The sequence below is a fragment of the Pongo pygmaeus genome, chromosome 12 (genome assembly GCF_028885625.2).
Source record: "Pongo pygmaeus isolate AG05252 chromosome 12, NHGRI_mPonPyg2-v2.0_pri, whole genome shotgun sequence".
Taxonomy (NCBI): domain Eukaryota; kingdom Metazoa; phylum Chordata; class Mammalia; order Primates; family Hominidae; genus Pongo; species Pongo pygmaeus.
The window spans coordinates 84,933,391-84,958,615 of record NC_072385.2 but is presented as its reverse complement, the minus strand read 5'-3'; the positions used below and the strand labels follow the sequence as shown (position 1 = coordinate 84,958,615).

Genomic DNA, 25,225 nt, shown 5'->3' with positions numbered 1-25,225 from the left:
TAGGTAAAGTTTGAGTGCTCTTCTGGAAACTCAGTTTGGACCACACAAAGCAGCAGTAGGGGGCCTGGTGTAGAAGTCACATGCATTGATTTCTAATTTCAGCTCTGACACTAACTTTCTGTGTGATGTCAGGCAAGTAAGTTAACCTCTTCAGGCCACAGATTCATCACTTGAAAACTGAATTAAACCAGTCTTTTCCTATCCCTTTTGTGATTTTTTGGGGAAATGATACTTTGGCAAGGGTTGTTTCTAAGAGTTAATTCCAAAACATCACAATAACAACAAAACCCAACAAATCCAACACACACATGCCTATTACACAGCTTTTACACTGTAGGTATTCAAGAAACATTCACTGAATGAGTGAATGTGCCAAAACAGCCCCCAATGAACCAATTTATGATCTCTAAGCTCTTTTCCAAATTTTCCCACTATCCGAAGTACTCCATACCCTCCATAGGCAAGAGCTACTTGGCAGGAGTTCACAATGTCAATTTTAATTTCTATCTTTGTGTTGTGATGTTTCAGAGTTTATACAGCTCCCAGGGAGAAGCAGTTGTCACCATAGCAACCTACAGGCCACTGCAGTGAGAAAAATTAGTGCCTGCCCAGACCTAGTAATTGCTGTAGTCTTTTCCTCTTGGATTCCTAGCAGTGGATGCTTGAATACAAATACCAAGTGGGCTCCAGCCAGTGAGGGTGATAGTGTACAGCAGTAAACTGTCTGTTAGCTGATGCTTACATTTCAGACAAATTGAGGAGGTTGTCAAAGGCATTAGCTTCTATCCTTTCCAGGGAATCAATCTGAGAGATTTCACTAGGGAAGAGACGGGGGGGAAAAAGAGAAAGAAACATGAAAGAAATGACCGTGTCTGCATGATAATGAGCTACGTGTGTGACCCAACAACTGGGGACACCACTGTGTCCCCCTGAAAAGAACAAGGATGTGCAAGTTGTCCCCAAATCATACAGTGCTAACATCTCCCTTTAGAAGCACTGATGGGCACCTACAACCCAGGTGCAGTTGAAATGCAAGTTTTAGTAGCCCCTGTTTATGTGACAAGTTTTTCTCTTATGTATCTCTGACTCAGAGCCACAGATTGTTAGAATGGCATAGGCCCTTTGAGAAAATCTAGTCCGATTCCCTTGTTTTACAGCTCTGGAAATTAAGGCCCTGAGAGGAGAGGCAAATAGTATTTATATTAAGGTTCAAGACTAGGATATGGATCTCTGGGTCCCAATTCTGTCACTCTAGTGAGGCTTTAATATGGGTTGAATTGTTTCATAACTCTTAACCGTTAGTTTCCCAAAATCTCGTGCTGAGGCTGTTGCAAGGTGGTCAACTCCTGCACATGGTATCCGTCCTGAATTACAATTACCAATTTCCTTGACTGTTTTTCTCACTTGTGAGCAAACTGAGGACAAGGAGTATATTCTATTCACTTCTGAACCCCTGATGCCTTCATGTTGCTTGGCACAGAGTTAAGAGTACAAATGAATGAATAAGTGAATGGAGTAATGAATAATTGAATTTTTTGAAAACAATACAAAAATAAAGGAACAAGTTTTGTCATATATGATTCGCAAGCATGTAGGTAATGCTAGTGTTAACCTAAAATCCCAACATAAGCTACCATTTCCTGCCAGTTGGAAAAAAGTCTCAAATTCACAAACTGTACATTTGCTTATTTCTAAGGTTAAGGCTCACTGAAGGCTTCAGACTGATGAGAGCATTAGCCCACAGAAAGGCAGAGCCTAAGGTAGCTAACGTCTTTTCTGAACAACACGGCAATGGATTGTTCTTGGCTGATTCATCTTATTCCTACCTATTGGTTTGCTTATTTAACTGTAGCTCCTTTTCTCAGTAGGAGGTCTTAATGCATTAAAGGTTATCAAAACTCAACATTCCAACTTGAGAGCAGAAGAGTGTGAGTTAAGCTCAAGTAAACTGACAAGTCTGTAACCTTCAGGGAATTTCCTATAATACGCAGTAATTCTTGAGGAACTATTTTAAATATTCTGATTGCTTACTAATACCCTAAAGGGCAATAGAGGTTCCCAAAGGAGCTAAGATTGATGCTGTAGCATCTTCTTTAGAGATGCAAATCTGCTTCCAAAGTCCAGTGGATTGTTAAGATTACAGACGCACTGTGAGAACTCAATGGCCATGAGGTCCTTTGACTCAGGCTAATATTAAGAAAGATGCTGGAATACTGGGCCCTTGAGAACATTCTCTCTCCAAGTATGGGAACTTTGGTCCTAGAAGCGGAAACCCAGAGACAAATGATCGAAGTTACGTCTGACAAACATGAGATCATACTGCATTATCCAGGTGCTTTACACTTTTGATAAATGCCTTTCATCAATATAGTTATAAATACTGTGTTTTTGTCATATACTTATATTTTAGATATAAAGATGATCTTCTGATGCACAATAAACTTCCAACACATTTTTTTTCCTATGTGGGTGTTATCTAAAAATGTGACACAAGGGAATAGCTGCTCTAGCAGAAGGAGAATTTTTATGATTGGAATCTATCTTTTTTTCTCCTTAAAAGGTATATCATCACTTATAAAATGCATTCAGTTCTTTGAAGCAAGGTTAATTATCTGGATTTTAATGACTCTTAAAAATCATACCTTTTCTTCAAAGGTCTCTAGTTATTCTTTGTATTACAAAGATAAAAATATGCGAGTATCCTAAACACAATTTCTTTCCTAGAAGAATTATCCCCTTTCAAATGTGTTTTCTCTTAGAAAAAATTCATTATTCCAATTACAAATGTTTTTTGATATGCAGTAACTTACTTACATTTTTATGACCTCATTAAGTCCTCTGAAAGCTTGAGATGGGATCACTTTGACAGGGAGGTAGGCAAGAGATCTAGAAAAGAAAAAAGGAAATCCAAGAGTTTAAGATTTATGATAGGGTGCCTTTTAAGTTCATGAATAAAATGTGTATGCGTATGTGTGTGAGAGACAGAGACTTCAGAGTTCCCAAGAACTGGATTCAGGCTGAGGATTCTAACTTAAATCAATGAAGAGATGTGCCATGACTTATTCTTGGTCTTTATCAAAGAGTGTATAATTTTGTGGTGAAGATTGTGAACGTTGAGATCAGACATACCTGAACTCAAATCTTTGCTGTCCCACTACTTGGCTATGTGATTCTAAGCATGTTATTTAAGCCCTCCAGCTCAGTTTCTTTGTCGTAAAATTGCAATAATAATTCCTACTTCACAGGGTCATTGTGATGATTAATCAGGATAATCCATGTAAGGAACAGAGCTTGGCACCAAGTATATAGTTAAATAGTTGTAGAGTGATCCTATAGACTTGGTTGGGAAGATGGACAAAAACTATGTTGAGTGGAGTGGAGAAATTAATGATGAAAATACAATTGGAAATTATGCAGGCAGGAAAACAGAAGATTTATTAAGAACATGCCCCCATCTTGATCTCTACTGTCTTTCCCAGGTAGCCTATTTCAATATTATTCCAAAGAGACAACTTTGATCCTATGGTTAACTCACATGGGCATTTCACGTCATTTGGGGGGAATGTCTATGAGATCATTTCCTTCAGGCATTCACTTATGCCCACAGGAACAATCTAAATATTCTTGAAATTGAAATAAAAGCTATGCTGTACTTAAGATTTGAGAAAAGAGTGACACTCAGAAATGCAAAACCAGTATAGGATGATATGTGAATGCTAAAGGAACTGGAGGTTAAGATAACTCAAGAGGAAGCAACTGCAAGGCAGGGATGAACATGCAGCCAACGTTTATTGAGTATCTACAATGGTTTAATGTTTTGGCCCAAGGACTGGCAGAGAGGAAGGGAGTGGGCAAGGATATTTCAGGTGGGAAGTGAGTATGTGAGTATCAGGAATATGAGAACAAAGGTGAGAGATGCTGTCTTGTTTTTAACATGTCTATGCAGCAGAGACTGCTTTAAGCTGCTAGGAAAGAACACCTCCATGATGGGCAGATGAAAGTAAGATTTCTTACAGTCCCAGAAGGGACTTGCTACAGCTGTAAGCTACTGTGTGAGTTATACACACCCATTTGTGACCTTCTTTTACTCACTCAACAATGGTGTGAGGTGGGAATTTCTCTTACATAGCAGAAGAAATTGGGTCACAAAGAAACTAAGTAACCTGAACAAGGTTACAACCAGGCAGAATGACTCCAGACATCCTTCCCTGTGCAATACTGGCCAAAGCATGTCATTCTTAATCCAATGTCTTGGTGAGCAAGGTGGAGGGACAGACATTGCAACCTTGCTTCTCCTGAGAGGAAGCATGTCACATTCGCTCTATTTCTTCTGCAAAGCAGTTTACCAGTCGTTTCTCCCTAGGTGCTAATGGGGAGGAAATTTCATTTCAGAAAAATGTTTTCACTCAATAATCTCTTAGAAATGATATAACCTAGAGAAAGTAATCCAACTTTGGTCTCTGATTCTATTCCTGAAGACATTCCCACCAAGGACATTTTTTAACACCTAAACTCATTTAACAAAGGATCCGAGAAGAACAGGGACAGTGTGGGGAGAAATCTTGTGATGGCATGTTTGCTTCCTATATTTCTTCTGGAATCATGTTCGCTTGGCTTCCTGATTAAAAACATGGTTTTATTGCTCTCTGCACTGCCAAACCAATAAATTTCCAGAAGAGAAAGCTGTATTCCACTGTACCCCTTGCAGCATCAATAAAACTGACAGCCAAATTCTGATTCCAGAATCTTTATTGCTGGGAATAATGCAGTGCAGAACATATTTTGGAGAGTGTTTACATAAAAGCTTCAGCAGAACCCTTCAGAGCTGTTTATTCATGCAAATGGAGCCCAGAAGCTGAAGTCTCTCAGCAGGCAGCCTCCTTCTCCAAATGGGAGCATGGTGTGACTCCCAGAGGAGCAGTTCGGTTCAGATTTGACCAGGGAGGTTGCCTGAGCTTTTGATTGATGTAGGGAGGAGGGATGAGGAGCAAAGGTCGGACAGAAGTGCAAGAAGCTGTAGATCATGCAATGGCAGTCTCCAGTGGCTACAGAAGCAGCCCTGGTGCAAGCTGAAATTTTGCAGAGTTGATGTTGATGCTGCAGAGCAGGAAAGGCAGCAGTGGGGAGAGTGAAACTAGAGCCTCCTCTATAAAAGAGACACCAAGTGAACAGCAGGTGACTTTGTGGATATGGCTGGGTCAAGAAAGAGTCCTGGGGGCCAGGGAATGGGGACAGAGGTGGGGTTAGACAGGTGCACTGTGCTTTTCACAACAGATGTGTTCCCATGAGGCAATACAGAGAATGTGGTCCTGTGAATCCAAAACCATTTTCCCTACTGACTTATATGTTTTTTTTCCAGAAATGTCACATCTTCATTTCTGATTCATCTTTGATTGGTAGCAGTTCCTAAGCATTCAAGTATCTGTTTCCAGAATTTATTAATAAAGTTTATGATTTGTTGATAACTGTTTGAATGTACTCCCTTTGAAGGTGCCCCACTCTCTATTGGATGCATCTATGATTCTTTCCATGATGCCAGAAACTTTTAGCAATGTGAACAATGATCTTAATAACCCTGCGATTCCACTTCTGTATACATTGAGAAAAATTCTCAAACTGATACTTAAAGGAATCTTGTACAAACATTTTCTTCACAGCATTGTGGCATCAGGGGCCTCGAGGCAACCTGGGTGTCCATTACTAGGTGAGGGAGTATGTAAAATTTGGACCATGCACACCTAACTGAATAGGAGAGCCTGTAGAAGTGAGAGTCTAAAGGCACACAGGGTAGTATGGGTGGATCTTCAAATCATGGGACTGAGAGAAACAAGAAATTACTGAGATATAATATACTGTTTGCAGAATTAAAATATATGTAAATGAAACACTAGACATTAACCTCCTCCTGCACATGAACATACACTAGGATTGTTATCTAAGGTGAGTTGAGAGGAACAGAAGTGGGAGAAGGAGATAAAATAAATAACTAAAAACAGAGAGGGACTTTGAATGGACTAGTGATAATGTTACATGAATGAAGACATATGACCAACTTAACCCTCTGTACTAGAGAAACAAATGGAAAATAAAAAAGGTTTATTTTGATGTATTGGCTGCCTGCTTGCTTACATTTCTTCCTCCTCCTTCCTCTCTCCCTTCTTCTCTCCTTCCTTTCCTTTCCTTCATTTTTTGTTTTGGAGTTAGGCATACTTGTATTCCAATAGTTTTGTGAACTATTGTGGAAAGGTCTAGTTGGTATCATTTGATATAGAGCAGAAGCCAAGGAGAACTGAGGGCAAAAATGCCTAAGGCAAGGACAGTTCAGCAGCTCTGCTGTCCAGGGTCAAAAAAGGAATGAAAGCTATGCATAAAGCAAAGAAAATAAAGGAAGGACAGAGCCCTTTCTGTCTCAGCAAAAGAGGGTGATACACCACAACTATGCACCTCAGATGGGTGGTAAAGAATTAGGGTTACTGGGCAAATATGAGGTTAAACTTGCAGGGTGGAGAGTTCTCTGCTGAAAGGTGAGACAGCTGTGGAAAAATATGGCTGTAGAACTATGCAGCTACTTAAATTTATTATATTTTCACAGTCTTTTTTGCAGTTTTGAACTTTTGTTTTTAAATAAATTGATGAGGCAACGCAGGTGGCACCTTGCCCAAGTGCCTTTGCCACAGATATTGAAACAAATGCTTCAATTGGATTACAAAGGATGCATTAGTTTCATCAGCTTGGAACCTCCATCTACTCATTAATCTCATCTGCAGGTCCCCAACCCTTCTAGTTGTGTGTTAAAGTTGAAATCGAAACAGTCTGTACTCCTTAGGGCTGGAATTAAGTCATTCTCCCTAGTGCTGGGATCTCGTGATTGGTCATGACTCTGGTGAGGCTTGTGCATCATCTAAACTGGACCCAATAATATTAATATTTGGAGGGCAGGAGTGCACCTGCCAGTGCCTTCCCACATGCTATGCTGGTGTTTGTTTTTGTCTCGATTTCTTATTCTGTAGCTTGCTTAGTCTCCCCAGAATCCATCTAGGAGTAGGGCTTCTCTTAGTTCCTGCCTTCTCTTTTTCTCAATCACCAGATCCTGATCCCTGTATCTCTACCCCTTAGGGAACACTGCTGCCCTAGAACAGTTCCTCGTTGCTGTCTGGTTAGGATCAAGCTAGTATCTCTTACTGCTTAGTTCTGACTTTCAAACTGGGCCCCTTGGCACAGATGGTGACCCTGTGTTGGGACTACCCAGTGGAGTTGGGTTACTTTCTGTAGTGGATACTGTGGTGGGCTACCCAAATCACTCTTTAGTACTGACGCACCAATTTCACCAACTGCTAGGAAAGAGTGGGTGGCTGAAGCTCTCAGCTGAGTTGCTCTCCTAGAATTATGCTTACAGACTGATGTGGTTTGGGTCTGTGTCCACCCAAATGTTATGTCAAATTGTAATTCCCAATGTTGGAGGTGGGGCCTGATTGGAGGTGATTGGATCAAGGGGGCAGATTTCCCCTTTGCTGCTGCTCTTATGACAGTGAGTGAGTTATCATGAGATCTGGTTGTTTAAATGTGTGTAGCACCTCTCCTCTCTCTCTTCCTCCTGCTCTGGCTACGTGAAAATGTGCTTGCTTCCCTTTTGCCTTCTGCCATGATTGTAAGTTTCCTGAGGCCTCCCTAGCCATGCTTCCTGTACAGCCTGCAGAACTGTGAGCCAACTAAACCTCTTTTCTTTGTAAATTACCCAGTCTTGGGTGTTTCTTTATAGCAGTGTGAGAATGGACCAATACACAGACCAAGATTGCTACCTTATCCAGGATTATGTCTTCTCTTTTGGGCAGCCCTCATCCAATGACTGGACAATGTATAGAATAAAGGCCCAGCCCCCTTGCCTCCAGGTGGGACTACTCAGAAGGACCGTCCTATCTTTAGAGCTTCTTCCTATCAATTCTTACCTGGGCCCTGACTTGATCCCTTTCCCAGCCAAATCCAATTGCCAAGCACTCAGTGCAGCTGTGTCAGAGTCCAGTGACAGGAAAATTTACAGCATCCAGATAAATCTAATTACCGTAAAGAAGATAATGCCACCTTATCATCTCCTCCCTAGTGGTTTCTAATGTCTCCTGGGTACCCAGGATTGGGGCTTGGGCCCCTCTTCTTTTTTCTTTTGAATTTAATAACACAGATGGCCTTGGAAGGAGCCAATTTGTCCAGTTTAATTTTTGTTAACTAATCCTCAAAGTAATGTTACCTGGAGAGCTTCAGTCAGGTGGGCTCTAGTGTCCCCCTTTAAGAAAACAGAAGATTTGTTCTGTGTGTTATATGTATTAAAAATTTTAAAAAAGTCTGGAAATCCTTGCTTATAAAAACCTATCAATTGGGAGACATACGCACTATCAAATATTTCTTTGTTCTATAGACGGATTTACTGCAGGGTTGCTTTAAATAGCAAACTCCCTAGGTGAATGGAAAATAGAGTTCAATTGACACACTCTCTCTTTTTAAAGACAGGTATTGCATAAAGCAAATTATAACTGTAGGTTTCTCACCTCCCCTTGGTTTTTCAGAGCTTGAGTACAAGATGTTTCCCAGGGCAGGGAATCCTTCTGATGCCCTCAGGCTGAGGAAGTGCAGAGGGAGAGAAGAGCCAGGGAAGAAATACAGCACCAATCTGGAGTCTCCAAAGACTGTATAGGGTCTTTGGTCGCTTGCCAGAGCTTTTACTTTTCCTTCTGCCCAACACCTGGCAGAAGTGAAGTGTTTTTATTCACTACCTTCTAATTTTTGTTAAAATTGCCATCTATATTATTGATTTAAGAAAGCTACAAACATCCATTCATTTTCCACAGATAATGAGTTTATTGCTAGAGCTACATCGTGAATTCCAAAGCACTACAACATCAGATGAAGGGAAAAAAGAGAGAAATCAGAGACAGTTAAAGCTTTTTTGCCTAATGAACTTGTTGAAATGGGAGGAGGTTTATTTAATTATTTAAATTCAAAAGAATTTGGTGTTTTTGTATTTATTAAGATCTTGTTCTACACTCAACAGTGTCTTAAGAAGTTCTGTGTTCTTTTCAAAGCTGCTCACAATTATAATAAACTTGCTTTCATCTTAGAATAAAATAAAAATAGCTTTCCTCTTTCCAAACGATTTAAAATCTTCGAGCTTTCAGAGGCATCCGTCTATTTGGTGGCTTCATTACAGGGAATGTCTTCACTTATCGGCCTATTGTCTTCAGCATTTACCTAGAGGGAGCTGAGGCTTCAATGTTAACTGAAATATGAAGTCAGTATAGATGAACATCCAATATATTAAGCTTTACACCAGAAAACTTTGGAACAGTCTTTAAAAATACATCCAGGTGGTTTTGATTATTGTTGACTGCTCCCTGCAGTTATTGTATTAGGCTCAAGGAGTCAGAGTGAAAGGGTTGCTTACAAGTCATTTGGTCCAACCCCTCACCTTACAGAGAAAGAATCTTAACTTAGGAAAAGGGAAATGACTCTTTTGAAACCACATGGCAATTCAGAGGCCGATCTAGACTAAAGCATTGGTTTCTTCCTTCCTGGTTTGGTGCTGTTGTCCTCCAACAATCAAGTCACATCAGTACTGTTCATCTGGATGTTTGTTGATACACTCTACTACATGATCCTCTGTTTTTTTGTGTGAAAACTTAGCCTCCTGAAAAGAGCCATCAGCTTCTTGAGGACATAGCTCAGTTTCAAGATGCAGCTCAAATCCCTGCTTCTCCATGAAGCTTTGGAGCCTACCAGAATGTTTTTCTCTTCCTCTATCCTCCTCTACACTTAATTACTACACTATTTTTTTCCCTTCGGTATTATTTGAGAATTTACCAGATGCCATGAGTGAACATTTCCTCTGTTCTCCCATTGAACACCCAGTCTCTGGTAGATTCTGCTTTCCACATTGTCTCTTGCTTCCAGCCCCTTTATTCCTTACCCACTGCTACTCTTGGCCATTCTTTTCTCCACCTGGACTATTCTAGAGTCCCCTAATTGGTTTCCTCTCACTCCATCGTTGCTTTCCCCTGACCAATCTAGATTACTCTTCCTGACAACTCCGGCTATGTCATTCTCATGTCAAACAGCTTCTGTGCCACCCCCTCGGCCAACCTATCTACAAATGTCTCAGCCTTGCATTCAAAGCTCAATCTTTATTCACCAGTTGTGTCACCCACTCTTGCCCTCGTGTAACCAATACACTAGACTTGCACCGTCTCATATGGCAGCCATTAGCCATATGTGGCCACTGGGCAGTTGAAATGTAGGCCAGTCTGAATTGAGATGAGCTGTAAGTATAAAATGCATACCAGGTTTTGAAGACTTGGTAAGAATAAAGAATGTAAAATATCTCAGTAGTTTTTGTATTGATAACATATTGAAATGAGAATATTTTATACATACTAGACTAAATGAAATGTTTTATTCAAGTTAATTTCACATTTTGAAAACTTTTTAAATGTGGGCACTAGAAAATTGAAAATTACTTGTGTGACTCACATTATGTTTCTACTGAACAACACCTCCCTAGGCAAATCAAACTATTTGTACTTCCTGAACTTGACTCACACTTTCCTGATGTCATTCATGGTTCCTACTGTTTCACACATCTCCCTTCTCTGCTGGTCACATTCTACCCTGGATTAAAGGTGCATCTCAGAATGCAAATCAAAACCACAATGAGATGCCATCTCACACCAGTTAGAATGGCAGTCATTAAAAAGTCAGGAAACAACAGATGCTGGAGAGGATGTGGAGAAATAGGAACATTTTTACACTATTGGTGGGACTATAAACTAGTTCAACCATTGTGGAAGTCAGTGTGGCAATTCCTCAGGGATCTAGAACTAGAAATACCATTTGACCCAGCTGTCCCATTACTGGGTATATACCCAAAGGATTATAAAACATGCTGCTATAAAGACACATGCACTCATATGTTTATTGCGGCACTATTCACAATAGCAAAGACTTGGAACCAACCCAAATGTCCAACAATGATAGACTGGATTAAGAAAATGTGGCACATATACACCATGGAATACTATGCAGCCATAAAAAATGATGAGTTCATGTCCTTTACAGGGACCTGGATGAAGCTGGAAACCATCATTGTTAGCAAACTATCGCAAGGACAAAAAACCAAACACCGCATGTTCTCACTCACAGATGGGAATTGAACAATGAGAACACATGGACACAGGAAGGGGAACATCACATACTGGGGCCTGTTTGGGGTTGGGGGAGGGGGGAGGGATAGCATTAGGAGATATACTTAATGTTAAGTGATGAGTTAATGGGTGCAGCACACCAACATGGCACATGTATACCTATGTAACAAACCTGCACGTTGTGCACATGAACCCTAAAACTTAAAGTATAATTAAAAAATGAAACAAAAGAAAAGGTCGATCTCAGGTACTACACACTCTATGGAATGGGTTTTCATCACCAGTGGCATTTGCTTTCTCTCTTGAAGCCACATAGTGTGGTAGTTAAGAGTGCACACTCTGGAGCCAGCCTGGGTTCAAATCAAAATTTCTATAAAATGTGTATAATCTAAAAAATCTCTGTTTACATAATACTAATATAGCATGCAGTACAAGATAAAGACTCAATAAGTATTTTTATTAATAATTCACAGCTGCTTACTGTGAAAGATTTAGGCCACCTAGGCTACATTTAATGACATCTCTATTTCCTTGGCAGGGGGTAGGGGTGGATAGGTTCCATACTTTGGAATTGATTCTTCTGTTTGTCATGGGTCAGTCACCTTTAAGTCTATAGCATGCCTATGGCTTGTTCCAAAATCTTGACTTTCCTCTGATTAGGACAACTGAGAGGGAGAATAAATACTCTCAATTGGTATCTTTCTTTTGGGCTCAGATATCTCTGTTAGGCCTTGTCGGAGAGCCTTTTTAAGAAGTGATAAAGAACAACCTTCAATTAAATATTTCAACTCTAGAGAGCCACTCTGCAGATTTTGCATTTGAGCATTGATTGTTTTAATGATCAGTCAGTTGAAACTTTCCCGTTGGAAAGTGCAATTTGAGTGACTCTCCTCTAAGACAGCCATTCCAGAGCACCCAATAAGGTGTGAGGAGTTTATGTCTTATCATGTGAACCAAGATGTTAAGAAGATTCCTGGATGATGGATTTTTCAAGTCATTTGTGCAACAAGTGAATTAAAAATATACAGCCTCAGAGGAAAATGGTAAGTATATCTAAGCCCTTACTCAAAACCCATTTAATGTTTTCTAAAGAAACAAAGCAAAATAACCCAATCTGTATCTCCTTAAACTAGAATTTGTCTAGCAATAATATAACATGACAAGAATAACTCTGGTAAATAAAACTACATGTTGGGTTCTCCCTGGGGAATGTCTGCATCACCTGTAATGATTTCTTGAAAATATTTTTCAGAAGCTGAGACTATTATGTTGCCAAGGCAGTGACATTGCAGATATGCTTCAGGAAGCTCTGTCATTAAAAGCGGCTCTTTCCCAACACTTAAAAACTTTTTTTTAAAGTAAATGTGTAAAAGCTGGTTGCAACTGATATACTACATACTTTTATTTATTATTATTTTTTCTTTTACCTTTTTTTTTCTTTTTATGAGGCAGAGTCTCACTCTGTTGCTGAGGCTGGAGGGCAGTGGTACGATCTCGGCTCACTGCAACCTCTGTCTCCTGGTTCAAGGGATTCTCCTGCCTCAGCCTCCCAAGTAGCTGGGACTACAGGCAAGCACCACCATGCCTGGCTAATTTTTTGGTATTTTTTAGTAGAGACAAGGTTTCACCATTTTGGCCAGGCTGGTCTGAAACTCCTGACCTCAAGTGACCCACCTGCCTCAGCCTCCCGAAGTGTTGGGATTACAGGCGTGAGCCACTGTGCCTGAGAATGGGTTTGAAGTGCCTGAAATTACTGGCATGTGTGCCTTCACTTTTTACTAACTTATCCCCTCTGGTAGTGACCATTATGAGGTTGCCTGTATCAAAAATGCCCCCTTCTCTGGAAGTACCTCAGAGCTCGCCACATTATGGTGGAAGAATCTTGCTGACTGAGCAGATTGATTCTATGCTGGGTGTGCCTGGGTCAGTCAGATTCTCCTTTTGGGAATTTGAAATTTATAAAAGAGGGACAGAGAGGAGTCGTTTTGGAACTGACTCCTTGTAAATCTAGCTCCCTGAGCTCCTTGTAAAAGAAGCTCCCTGAGCTCCTTTTGCTAAGATGCCAGATATTCTCCTTACATCTTCACAGCATACTTCTACCTCCTTATCCTTCTATTAAGTTAATCTCTTATGATTAAAATGGTCAGAATTGATTTCTGGTGCTTGCAAATGAAAAAAGACTTACCCAGAGCCCCACCCAATGTTTCCAGGTTGAAGTAATCCACTATTCTATGGATAGTCCATAACACAGGGCATATGCTGGTGCTCAGTGAGAGGACCGAAGGCTTTGAATAGTGATTCCTCAGTGGTCTCTCTAAGCTGGCAGGAACTGAGCTTAGGGAATAACCATGTTAGCCCAGCTGCCTTTATACAGAATGAGCCTTAAAACACTACACAGTTCAAATGACACTTCCTCTGAGGCCTCTTTGTTACTCTGGCTAGAAGAGATGATTCCCTTCTCTGAACTCCTATCTTGTTTATAACTTTTATCTAGCATTTATCACATTCTCCATTTCCCTGTAGTCATTTGAGAAGTAGATATCTCTTCTACATCTGGAAGACTATAAGCTCCTGGAGGGCAGAGACGGTGTCTTTGGATCCTGCATCCTATCTTGTACATTTCAGTACATAGTTCCTGAGTGGCCAACAAGCCTCACCTGAAGGCTTTCTGTGTGTCCAGTCTGAGGCTTAGGGATGGCAAAAGGGGGGAGGAAAAGATCCAGAATGCGCTTGGATGCTGTAGCTGGGCAGACAGGACCAAAAACAGCCAATAATCAGGTATTAGGAGGTATGTGTCAGAGGCAGCTCAGTCTGGGCTGAAAAGGCCAGAAATTAGACTCAAGGCAATAATAAGCTCTGCTATTTTGGTATTCTAACTTATTCACTTTCCAGGTTGAGAAGACCTAGTGGGTAATTTTCTCTAACACCTCCCAGGAACAAAACTGTTCCATCAGTCTTGCCCCTTGGATGATAGATATTTACTGTTCAACCTCACATATGGGCTGTGGGTTTTTTAGTCTTCTCTGCATCATCAGATTATTACAATAATACCTTGTAGCTATGTGAAAACTTTATTTCCATACTTTTGGTTTTTTTTTTGTCTCATTTATCTTCACTATATCCGGTCCCACTCAGGGACAGAAATCATCATGTCCCTTTTACAGACAGCAAAGAGATTTTATCATTGAGCCAATACCTACAGTGCAAATTAGGGAAAGGGGACCTGGTGCTAGAACCCAGTTCTGCCCAGTCTGTCCTGTTGATCAGTTTGAATAATTTGGGGACTGCATTCGACCCTACCCTGTCACACCAGAGCATCCCCACCTCTGTGGGCTCAGAAATGCTGTCTGCTGTTACTCATGAGGTGCAATTAGGAACCCAGGAGTAGCGTAACCTCATTACGTCAGAATCAAGGACAAATGTAACAGCAGCAAGGGATTAAATCTTCATTCTGAAAGTTGAGTTTTATTTATAAATTGTACTTTTCTGAATTTGGCTAAGGTGGCATTAAGGAGCTGAGGTTCAGGGCCACATAGAGAGCAGCTGTGAGTGGTTTGCCAGGAGGTGGTGTCATCTCCCAGTGAGGCAGAAGCTGGGAGTAAATGAGGACCCTGTGGAGAAGCAGCTAGAAGCTGCCCACCAAGTCAGAAAGCCCACCTGCCTGGTGGGAAGGATTATTTTAATTCCTTTCATAAGAAAAAAACCTGGGTGGGAATTTGCTAAAATCTGCATTAAATATGATTTTTCTGCAGCCAAGGGGAGCTGCCGGAACAAAGCACATATGCTCCCATGGAGCCAGCCCTCTCAGCTGTGGAAGTGAGCAGCAGGGCTTCTCTTCACTACTGTGACTCAACTGGCTTTAAAACCTCAAGTATAAGATCAGAGTTACACATGGCCAAGACACCATTTGGTGTAGCCACTCTGGGAGATTATATTTTGGAAAGAGACCTTTGTTGCCTCATTTCAAGACATGAAAAGAAGCCAACTGAGGGGCTTAGGAAGAAGATAGAGATGGGCAAAAGAGCAGAACTGGAGCCCTGAATTAATCTGATTTACTGCTTTTGAAATAAAAAAAAAAAAAAAGAAAAACCCAAGGAATTACTACTCTCCAAGGAGGGAGCTGGGTCCAATGCCAAAGAGATCTGTGTGTGAACCTTTTGGCTCTACACTTGCGATGAGATTTTGGGAACTCTGTTGCTTGTTTTTTAGTGTCTTGCTAGAGGCTATCATTCACTTTCCCCAGCAGGGTGATTTTTAAACAAATAAAATCTAGTCCTTCCTGAGCTTCTCCCCAGGAGTCTGTGTATCAGCAAGGTCAGGTTTAAGAGTTGCCTTGAAGGCATGGCTGGGAGAGCTGAGTCAGAACTAAGGTTCAAGATTAACCTCAACCTTGGTCCTTTGTTTCTTTAGGGGTGGTTGTGGTGGTGGTGGGGGTAGGCTAGGGAGGTAGGAGATAAACTTTCTTAATTCTGAGATTTTTTGGCTGGCCCAGATTTAGGAAAGCTGAGGGTAGGGCCAAGCTGTCTTTCTTCCAAGAGTGTGGTAGTCTTCTTTCTGTCTGTGGATTCTTTCCTGGGGGCTGTTACCTTGTGTTCTACACCGGGAGCCCATCTGTCTCAATTCAGGCTGCCTTGGTGGTTTTTGTTTGTTTTCAGTTTGTTTTTATTAAGGAATCTTGGGCTGGGGATTGATTCTTCCCTACTGAGTCTAAAAAAATAAAATGAAAACAATCTAGATGGAATATACTAATATAGGTAAGCTTCAGGTCTTGCTTCCCTGAAGTTGATATGTCTGCTATTTCCCATTCAAACGATGGACTGGAAGCCTACAAATTCTGTTATAGGACCTGGATGCTGACATAACACAAATAACTCCCTTCAGAACCTATAGCATTTTCTCACTTCCCCATTTTCTAAAACGGAGATTTAAAAAATGACATTTAGTTGTAATACATGCTAGCTAATGTAGACATGCTTCTTTTTTGCATGAGTTAATTGTTCCTATTCAGCTATCTCAGTTTAATCATGAAACTCAGTAACACTTTAATTATACTACATGTGAAATTCTGGGTACCCTGAGTTGAATGACACTTCTTCAGGTGGTTCTTACTCTAGCCCAGTGATTCAAAACCAAGGAGTGGGGAGGAATTTCCCCCTGTCCCCTCCAGGGGTCATTTGCCAAATGTCTAGAGATACTTTGGGTTGTCACCATTTGGGAAGGCAGTGCTCCTGGCCAGGGATGCTGGAAAACATTCTACAAGGTACAAAACAGCTCCCATAACAAAGAATTATCTGGCCCCAATTGTCAATTGTCAATATTGCTAAGATTTAGAAACCTGCTCTGGCAGAAGAGGCACATGTTGAACAAATGGTTGCATTGTGGTAAGATATGTACAAAAATATATGTAAGCCCATGATATTGAAGTGAGTATGTGGATGGGGAAGCTGGAGGTGGAGTGGGGGTGGGGCAGTGGGCATCAGGGAAGGCTTCATGGGGAAGCGACTCCTAATCATGGTTTTTACTTAATGCCTTTGCAACCAATCATCTAATGGCTTTAATTGAAAGCTTATTAGTCAAGAACTACATATTGGGATTTTTTTTTCTTTTTGCACAACCTCTGAGTAATCAAAGCTCTCTAATAACTTTATGTCTTCTCTTAAGAAATATTTCCCCCCCCAAAGCCTGGGAAGAATTTATTCAACCTTCTTCCTTGCTTCTCAGCAAGGAATCTAGTCGATTTTCACCTGTGGTTCTTCCACCACGACCCCTCTTTCCTTCTTCACAGTTCAGCTTCTTAACACTTGGCCCATGAAGCTTTCCCTTGGAGACTTCAGTTCATAGTGATTAATTCATTCTGTGAATTCCTTAGAGCCTTGTTGTCTTTCTCTCTACACCTATACCAGTCTCTTGGGGGTGTGTTTCCACTTAGATTGTGGGCTTCTCAAGGACAGGAACCACACACTTCACATGTACATCCCTCTACGGCATTGAACACTGTTTTGGACCCTGATTTACACTGCAAGTGAGAGGAAGAGGAAGACACTCAAGAAAGGTGTCAGGAAAGAGTAATGCTGGATTGATATGAACATTGCATTAGGTTGGTGCAAAAGTAATCATGGTTTTTGCCATTGAAAGTAATGGCAATTACTTTTGTACCAAGCCAATATCTTGCCAAGGCCTCTGGGTTATGTCTTATTACAAAGTCTAAAAGTTTAATTTCTGCTTAGTAGGTACAACATGCAAAAAATAAATTGCCATAATTATTATTAGCATTTTCTTACTAACAGATTTTTCAAAAGCTGTTTCCATATCAAGCAGATCAACCTTTCTGTTGTCATAGAGACAAAGATCTTTATATAGCCATGGGCAAGGTGAGATTTTTTTCTTCTCCTCTTTCCAGTTGCCTAGAACTAATAAGAAAGGAAAGGACATTTTTAAATCAGTTTTTTCTTTCATTTTTTTCCCCAATTAAAATGAGTGAAATGTGGGATGTTATTTTTTGTATCACATTTTAGATTTTAAATACTTATGTTTTTCATAAAATGTGAAAGGGGAGGAAAAATTTGAACGATGCCATTTTCAAAATTTGTAAGCAGCAGGCTTGTCAGTGATAAGCAGCTATAATCCATGTACCTTGTTTTTTTTTCTTCTTCTTAAACCAAGTAGTGAACTTCAGATGGAGGTCTTAGAAGGTAAGGTTACTAGGACCCCAAATGACTAAAGCATAAACTAACATCTATTGAGGGACTAATGCTGAATCCTAAGGTTCTCTGCGGTACTTGCCTCCTCCAACCCTGAGAACTTGGAGTGCTCCCCTTCTCTCTGCAGAGGCAAAGTCTATGATAATGTAGTGCAAGACCACATCCTCTCCTCCTGGAAGCCTTACCTCATAATGTAAGCTTTCTTTTTTTTTTTTTTATGAACTGATAACTTGCCATCATAGCAGTTTTCTGTCTCATAATTACTGTTTATCATTTCATGCATTCATCATCAAGAAAAGAGGATTTCAGTATGAACCTGTCCACTTTTCCTGTCCTTTGTCTTAATATTGAGTTATTCCTTTACCCATAGGTCTTCTTCCCTCAGGACTCAAAACTATTCTTATTCTTTCTAAGATTAATCTTTCCCCTATGTTGTTAGCCTGATGCTCTCCTCCTACCCTCACTGAGATCTGACAATTAACATTCCTCCCTCATTCCCTGTATCTTCAGTCTGTCCTCCATGGATTCCTTCCTGCAGTCCTCTTTGAGGGGGAAAAAAAAAACTTTCCTCAATTCTGCTTATTTTCCATCTGCCTCCGGGTTTAGGATTTTGATTTTATGCCTTTTTGCAATAAATAGGTGTTATGCGTGTTTTGGGGGGTGGTGGAGAAGGGAAGCGTATGGCACAAGGACTTTTAAAACACACTTTTTCCTCTCTAAGATGATACCTCCCTGGAGAACTGTGCCTTGGTTCTGAAACTTTAGTATGCATCAGAATCATCTGAGGAGCTTGTTAACATGTAGCCTGCTGGACCCCACCCCTGGAGTTTCTGATTCAGTAGGTTGGGGCTGAGGCCTGAGAATATGCAGTCTAATATTTCCTAGGTGATGTTCATATTGCTGGGCTAAGATCATACTTTGAGAAATATTGCCTTGAAGTAACAACCCTCCCTTTGCTTAACATGCACCTCTCTTGTCATATGGATGTTGGTGTCACTATGTTGTGCCAAAAGTTACCCTGTTTTGGCCTGCATAGGCTCAACCTCCACAGAGTGACAAGGGCATCTCTTGAAAGATGAGGGCATCTCTCAACCATCTGGTGCTCAGGAAATGAAACCTTGTGAGGGTCACCACGCTTGGCTAAGGAGGCTAAATGACTGGCAGAGGATGTTCCTGGTGGTGGATGCTCAGGGTCTCTACCCCCAAACCTAGTCAGCCCTATCAAATATTTTTGAGGGATTCTAGGATTCTTGAAACCCTGCTGAGAGGCAGCAGGAGAAAGTGGAATTTTTTATAAAATTAACTTCAGCCTTTTCCAGGGAAGGGGGTCCCCTCCTGAGAACAGCACGTGGCAGCAGGAGCCCTTGAGAGATCTTACTGAAAAGCCGAATTGAGAAGAAACTGGGACTTGGCCCACCCATTCATGCCCCCAATGGGAGTTCTTTGCTCAGTACTGATTTTGGAGAAACTGTGTGTGTGTGTGTGTGTGTGTGTGTGTGTGTGTTTTATTAAGAAAGCGGTAGTTTTTCTTACAAAGATGAGCAAATTTAAAAGATAATTAATAGATAAAATCCTGAATTGCTACTCAATAGCTGTGGGACCTTGGGCAAGTTATTCCTTCTCCTTGGATCTCAGTTTCTTCTAATCTGTATGATAAGTAGCAGGCAAGTGAGAAAGTCTGTTAGTAGTACAGTCATTCTTAAGAGCAACACGGCATGCTTGTCGGGGACGGACCAGGGCTGGAACTTGGAAGGCCTGTTGCATGGATTTGTGGATTGATTGAAACAAATTCTATCAGCACGGTCCATTCCTTCAGGGAATGGAGCTGACAAGATAATTAATGGAAACTAATTAATATAAACCCCTCAACCCTTTAACTGTATCTCTCAACCACAATTATTCCCAGAAGGCCTTTAACTTTTCAACACGAAGAAGCCTGGCCTGGCAGGGAGGGTGAGTCTCCTCTATGAAACGGGCCCATGACAGACTGTTGACGGCTCAAAGGAAATGGCAGAGGGGGTGGTCTCCTTCCTTCCCCAGCACAGAATTCCATCATCTCTAATTGTTAGGACATGATCAAGACTTCTACCAGCCTTTTAGATACTCTTGTCTTTTGTGTTTTTTTCCTTTCTTTTCTTTCCTTTTCTCTTTTCACAGCTGTATTGAGATGTAAATCCTACGCTATAGAATTTAAAGTGGACAATGCAATGGTTTTTAATATGTTCACATGCAACTGCCACTACAATCTAATTTTACAAACATTTCATCAGCCCCGCAAGCCCATACCCACTGATTAGTAGTCACATACTCTCCCTCCCATCCGCCTCCCCAGCCCTGGTAACTACTAATCTATTTTCAGTTTATCTGGACATTTCATGTAAATAGGATTATAAAATATGTGGTACTTTTTTTTCTAAATGGGAGAAAGGAGACCTGATGACACCCTGATAGACTAGTACTAAAGGCTCCCCTTCTCCTCTTTACCCCATTACTCCAGAAACAACGCCCTCCCCCTGCTTGCTGATGTATACAATCCCTCAATCAGGCCTGTGAATGTGGAGGTGGTGCGCGGGTGCCAGCGGCAGGGCACAGGGCCTTTGGTCCATTAGACCATGAGACTGACGTTCAAGCACATCTGGGCACGGCGGAGCAGCAGCTTGTATGCTCACTAAGATGCCCGTGTGACTGCCAGCAGTCAGTTGACAGATTAGGTCACCCTTGGCCATAGGGCCTGAGTACTCCATTCCTAGAGGACCACAGGGTGCCAGAGCCCACATTCACCTTCCCTGACGTGGCTGGCCCAAGGCTCAAAGGCCTGTAAGACTTCTCTGGCAGAGACCCCTGCCAGAGGAGTTGAGGAGCGTCACACCCATATTCCGTTCAAGCAGCGGCAGAGAGCAGGCCTTCCCCTGAGGCTCCTGAATAGTTCTACACCCCCGGCCACAGCCCCAACCACGGGGAAAGAATGGGGCTGGGGCTCTCAGAGGCATGGGGTGGTAAAAACAACCACCAAGCTTTGGGTTCTCATCACCCTAAAACGTAGGGGAAATTTGATAGGGCAAAGCGTCTTTCTCCAAGCTTCCAGGGAAAGGGGGCCAAAGGTATACGGAGGGAAGGTGGCATAGAGCGATGGAGGGTCCTGCATCAAGGGGGCCGCGACGGGAGCGCTGTGTACTCACAGTCGAGTGAGACCGGCCGTGGGGCCGGGGCAGCGCAGGGCGCCGTCGGGCACGCAGTTGCAGGGCTCAGGGCAGAGCGCCTGGCGCAGCGCTCGTGGCAGCGGCGGCTGCAGCAGCAGCAGCAGCAGCAGCAGCTTCAGCAGCTGCAGCGCCGAGAACCGCTGCTTCATGGCCGGCGAACTGGGCTTCTGCGGCTTGCCAGTGTCTTGGACGGCCTCTGAGTGCGGCCCGCACCCCTCTCCCCGCCCCTTGGCTGCCCTTCCACACACCCTTCCCTGCCGGCCCGCCCCTGCCCTCCCCCTCTTACCGCGCACCCCGCTGAGTCTGCTCTGCCTTGACCTGCGACAGTGCCCAGTGACCCCATCACCTCCTTCCTGCTACTTTCCCCTGTCTTGTCCCCTACCATCTGCAAATGGCCCTAGCTATAGGAGGTAAAGAGATTTAATGGCAAATGTTTTGGATTAGAGGTGGGGAGTTCTGAGTTGAGTGAGTTGTGACACTTCCCGGAACCCCTTTTATTTCACTTGTGAAAGGGTCCGATGGATACTCGCTATACCCACATCAGAAGGCATAAGAGTGCCTAGCTCTGACATTTCTCCTCTCTTTTATCCTCAACCCCTAATCCTTTCCCCTTCTCTTTTACCAAATCCCCCCACTCTACAAGTAATCTCTGCCCATCCTCGCAACTACCCCAGTAATTTCTCTTGGTGGTAAATGCTTTCTTCTTTATGGTATAGCTATTTGGCTTGGTCCTATATGTCTTCTATAGATTGGGAGGTTCTTGAGAGCAAAATCCAATTCAGATTTATTTTTTGTATTCCTTCTGGCTTCTACATGGTAAGTCCTCAGTAAAGATTTGTTGAATGAATGAATGAAACTGCCTAATACTGGTAGCAGCTGCCCCATAGAAGGCCCAGGATAGGCTAGACCTTGTAACAGGTGCTCTGCCTCACATCATGTTTAAGCTCCACATTGAACTAGCAGGGTGTTTGCGATGAGAAAAATGTCCCAAGAGGTATGTGGCTTCCCTGAAGTCACACGGTTTTAAAGTAGTGAAACCTGGAACTCATGTGTATCACCTACCATCTCTCACCAATGCAAAAAGCTACTATGATCTACATACCAAGGAACTTAGAAAGGAGACAAAATTTTATGGTAATCATGGGGATGCGTAATATCCCCTCTTTGATTTGATCATTTCTTCCTTCCAAGGATTCTGTTTGGATTCTGGAAATCCTAGCAGTTTTGCTGGAAGAGGTGGACTTTGAAAGCTGGGAAGGCAACTAAGGCTTTAAAGAGAGGAAATATAAGAATAGATTTCTTTCATTCTGAAGCCAGTTCTCAAGGATGGGCTCCCTCATTCACCATTCTACAGTCTGTTGCTCAAGGAGGGTAGATTATTATTATTTAAAAAACTTGTTTGGCTTTGCCCACCTTGTGCTAGATGGCACAAAAACAATGCTCATGTCTATAATATTGTCTTCTCTGGATCCTCTCTTCAACTGCTTATAGATGACTCCTCACCCTTTAATACCTCTGCATGGGCTGTCCCTACTATTTTCTCTTCTTTTTCCATTATTCCATTAGATAAACTCCCAGTTGTCCTTCAAGACTCAGCCCAATGTCATTTCCACTTTGATTCTTCTCTGAGTCATCCTAGTTGAGTAGTTGTGGTCATAACACCTGGTTCTACAGCCTGTAATCTAACACACTGTAATTGTGGGTTTAATTTTGCTTTCCCCTTTCTATTCATCTTAATATCAACAGAGCATGTCATAGCTTCTAGCTCCTAGTAGGTGTTCCATATGTGTCTGTTGAATAATAGAGTGAATAAGTGAGGCCCAGATTTGTAGTATATGCTCAGTAAACTATCTGAGAAGAGCTTAATACCCTCACTTGCTTTATTCTCAACTACGCTAGATCTATCTGGATATGTATAAAGTAATTATACATGATGACTTTGGGTGTCATGTTCTCTGTTCTCTTTTAGTTTTGTCACATTTTGGTAGGGAAGTTGGGGTAGGCACTGGGAATTTTAAACGTTTTCACCATGTATCTTGAATGGAAGGAGAGAAAGAATGAATAACTCAAGGTGACTGAATGGCATTTCTTTTAAGTCTCACGTTTTATGTGACTTTTTTCTTTTTTTAACCCTGTGGCATACCTGTTATATATAAAAAAAGTTTGCTCCCACCCAACCCTGAATCTCTGAAAACAATGGATATTCCAGAAGAATCATTTAATTCTGTACTCCAGTAGGAGGACTAGGCAATCAGAACACTAGGATTTTCCTTCTGTTTCTGCTGCCAATCATGAGATTTGCCCTTCAGTCTCTTCATCTGTAAGAAGAAGGGTTGAAGTTCACTATCCCTAAGGCTCTTCTGGCTCTAAAGACGCAAGGACTTTCTAAGCAGCTCCTATAGAATTGCTAGTGGGAGGAATTGGATTGTATATATTGACTTCTTATAACTTGTCTTGGATTGGAAATAAAATCCTGTTTATGAGGAGTTGAGGTTGTTCGTTTGGAGGAAAGCTAACAACTGTAATGAGTTTTCATAAAATTTTACTGTCTAGATTACTTTCGGTTGGATCTTAATTATCACATCAGTTCTTGCAATGTAACTATTATAATAAAATCATATTGATTCATTTGTTATAATCACAAAAGTTTGTTACAATGGAATTTACCTATCTTATTCATTAATACTCATTATGAGTGAGTATTTTTAAATCCAAAGGACTTTGTTTCATTAACTATGCTTATAGCTACTTTGTCAGAGAACTTCAAACCAGCATGACCCACAAAGATTGCTAATTACATTTTAATGAAAAAATAAAGTTCACAGAATTCACAAATATTTTATCCTACTTTAGAGATAGAAAAACATACTATCTGACACCGTAACTCAGAAATTGCAACTAAAACTCTCCAAAGTTTTAGAATGGAGCTTCTCATATTTTAGGGTGCAGAAATATCATTTGCAAAGCTTTAAATACGAAGATTCCTAGAACTTTCCCCATGAGATTCTGAGTCAATAGATATAGAGTGGGGCCCAATAATCTGCATTTTAACAAGCGTTCTCACATAATTTTGATGCATGTAGTCCTAGAGCACAATTTGAGGAATACAAAAATGGAAATTCTAGAATTAAATTTGCCTGAAGAAGACAAAGCTCAAGAATCTTTATTAAGGACTTTGAGTGAAGCCTAATAATTTTGATGCATCTTAAAAGAAACCTTGATGTGTATAAGCATAGAAATAGTATATTCTGTGTACATGCGTTTAAATGTCTAAAATTATTTAATTGGTTATATTGCTGAAATTTATTTATTTATTTATGGAATGAGCCATGTTGCAAAATCATGGAATCTATTTTCTTTATGCCACCCTAGGTCAAAACTCAATAGCACCTGAAGTTACATTAACACATTGGAGTTGAAAGTCATTAGCAAAGTAATTTTTAAAAAAATTTTTACTTTAATTCTGGGATACATGTGCAGAACGTGCAGGTTTGTTACATGGACATACATGGGCCATGGTGGTTTGCTGCACCTATCAACCCACCATCTAGGTTTTAAACCCCGCATGCATTAGGTATTTGTCCTAATGCTCTCCCTCCCCTTTCCCCCTATCCCTCAACAGGCCCCGGTGTGTGATGTTCCCCTCCCTGAGTCCATGTGTTTTCATTTTTCAACTCCCACTTATGAGTGAGAACATGTGGTGTGGTGTTTGGTTTTCTGTTCCTGTGTTAGTTTGCTGAGAATGATGGCTTCCAGCTTCATCCATGTCCCTGCAAAGGACATGAACTCATTCTTTTTTATGGCTGCATAGTATTCCATGGTGTATATGAGCCACATTTTCTTTATCCAGTCTATCATTGATGGGCATTTGGGTTGGTTCCAAGTCTTTGCTCTTGTAAATAGTGCTGCAATAAACATACATGTGCGTGTGTCTTTATAGTAGAGTGATTCATAATCCTTTGGGTATATTCCCAGTAATGGGATTAGCAAAGTAATTTTTAAAACCTTAAGTAGAATAGGCAAGGTTTTTTGATTATTGAACACATACCTTGTTAGTATAGTAACTGGTATTTCTTCTCACTTAAAAGCAGTGGTTTTACCTTTCCCTTGGAAGAAAAGCTGAATGTAGGCAGAGGAA

General features: G+C 41.3%; 1 protein-coding gene across 1 annotated transcript in view; it reads right to left on the bottom strand.

Moving 5' to 3' along the window:
* LHCGR (luteinizing hormone/choriogonadotropin receptor) overlaps window positions 1-21,289 on the bottom strand; it is a 64,564-nt gene extending 43,275 nt beyond the window's left edge. Inside the window, exons 1-3 of the mRNA XM_054474735.1 lie at window positions 21,067-21,289; window positions 2,815-2,886; window positions 743-817 (exon numbers count right to left, since the gene is read on the bottom strand). Coding sequence (XP_054330710.1) covers window positions 743-817; window positions 2,815-2,886; window positions 21,067-21,236 — 317 coding nt within the window. The 5' untranslated portion in view covers window positions 21,237-21,289. The remainder of the gene's footprint in view (window positions 1-742; window positions 818-2,814; window positions 2,887-21,066) is intronic.
* Between the last annotated feature and the right edge of the window lie 3,936 nt (window positions 21,290-25,225).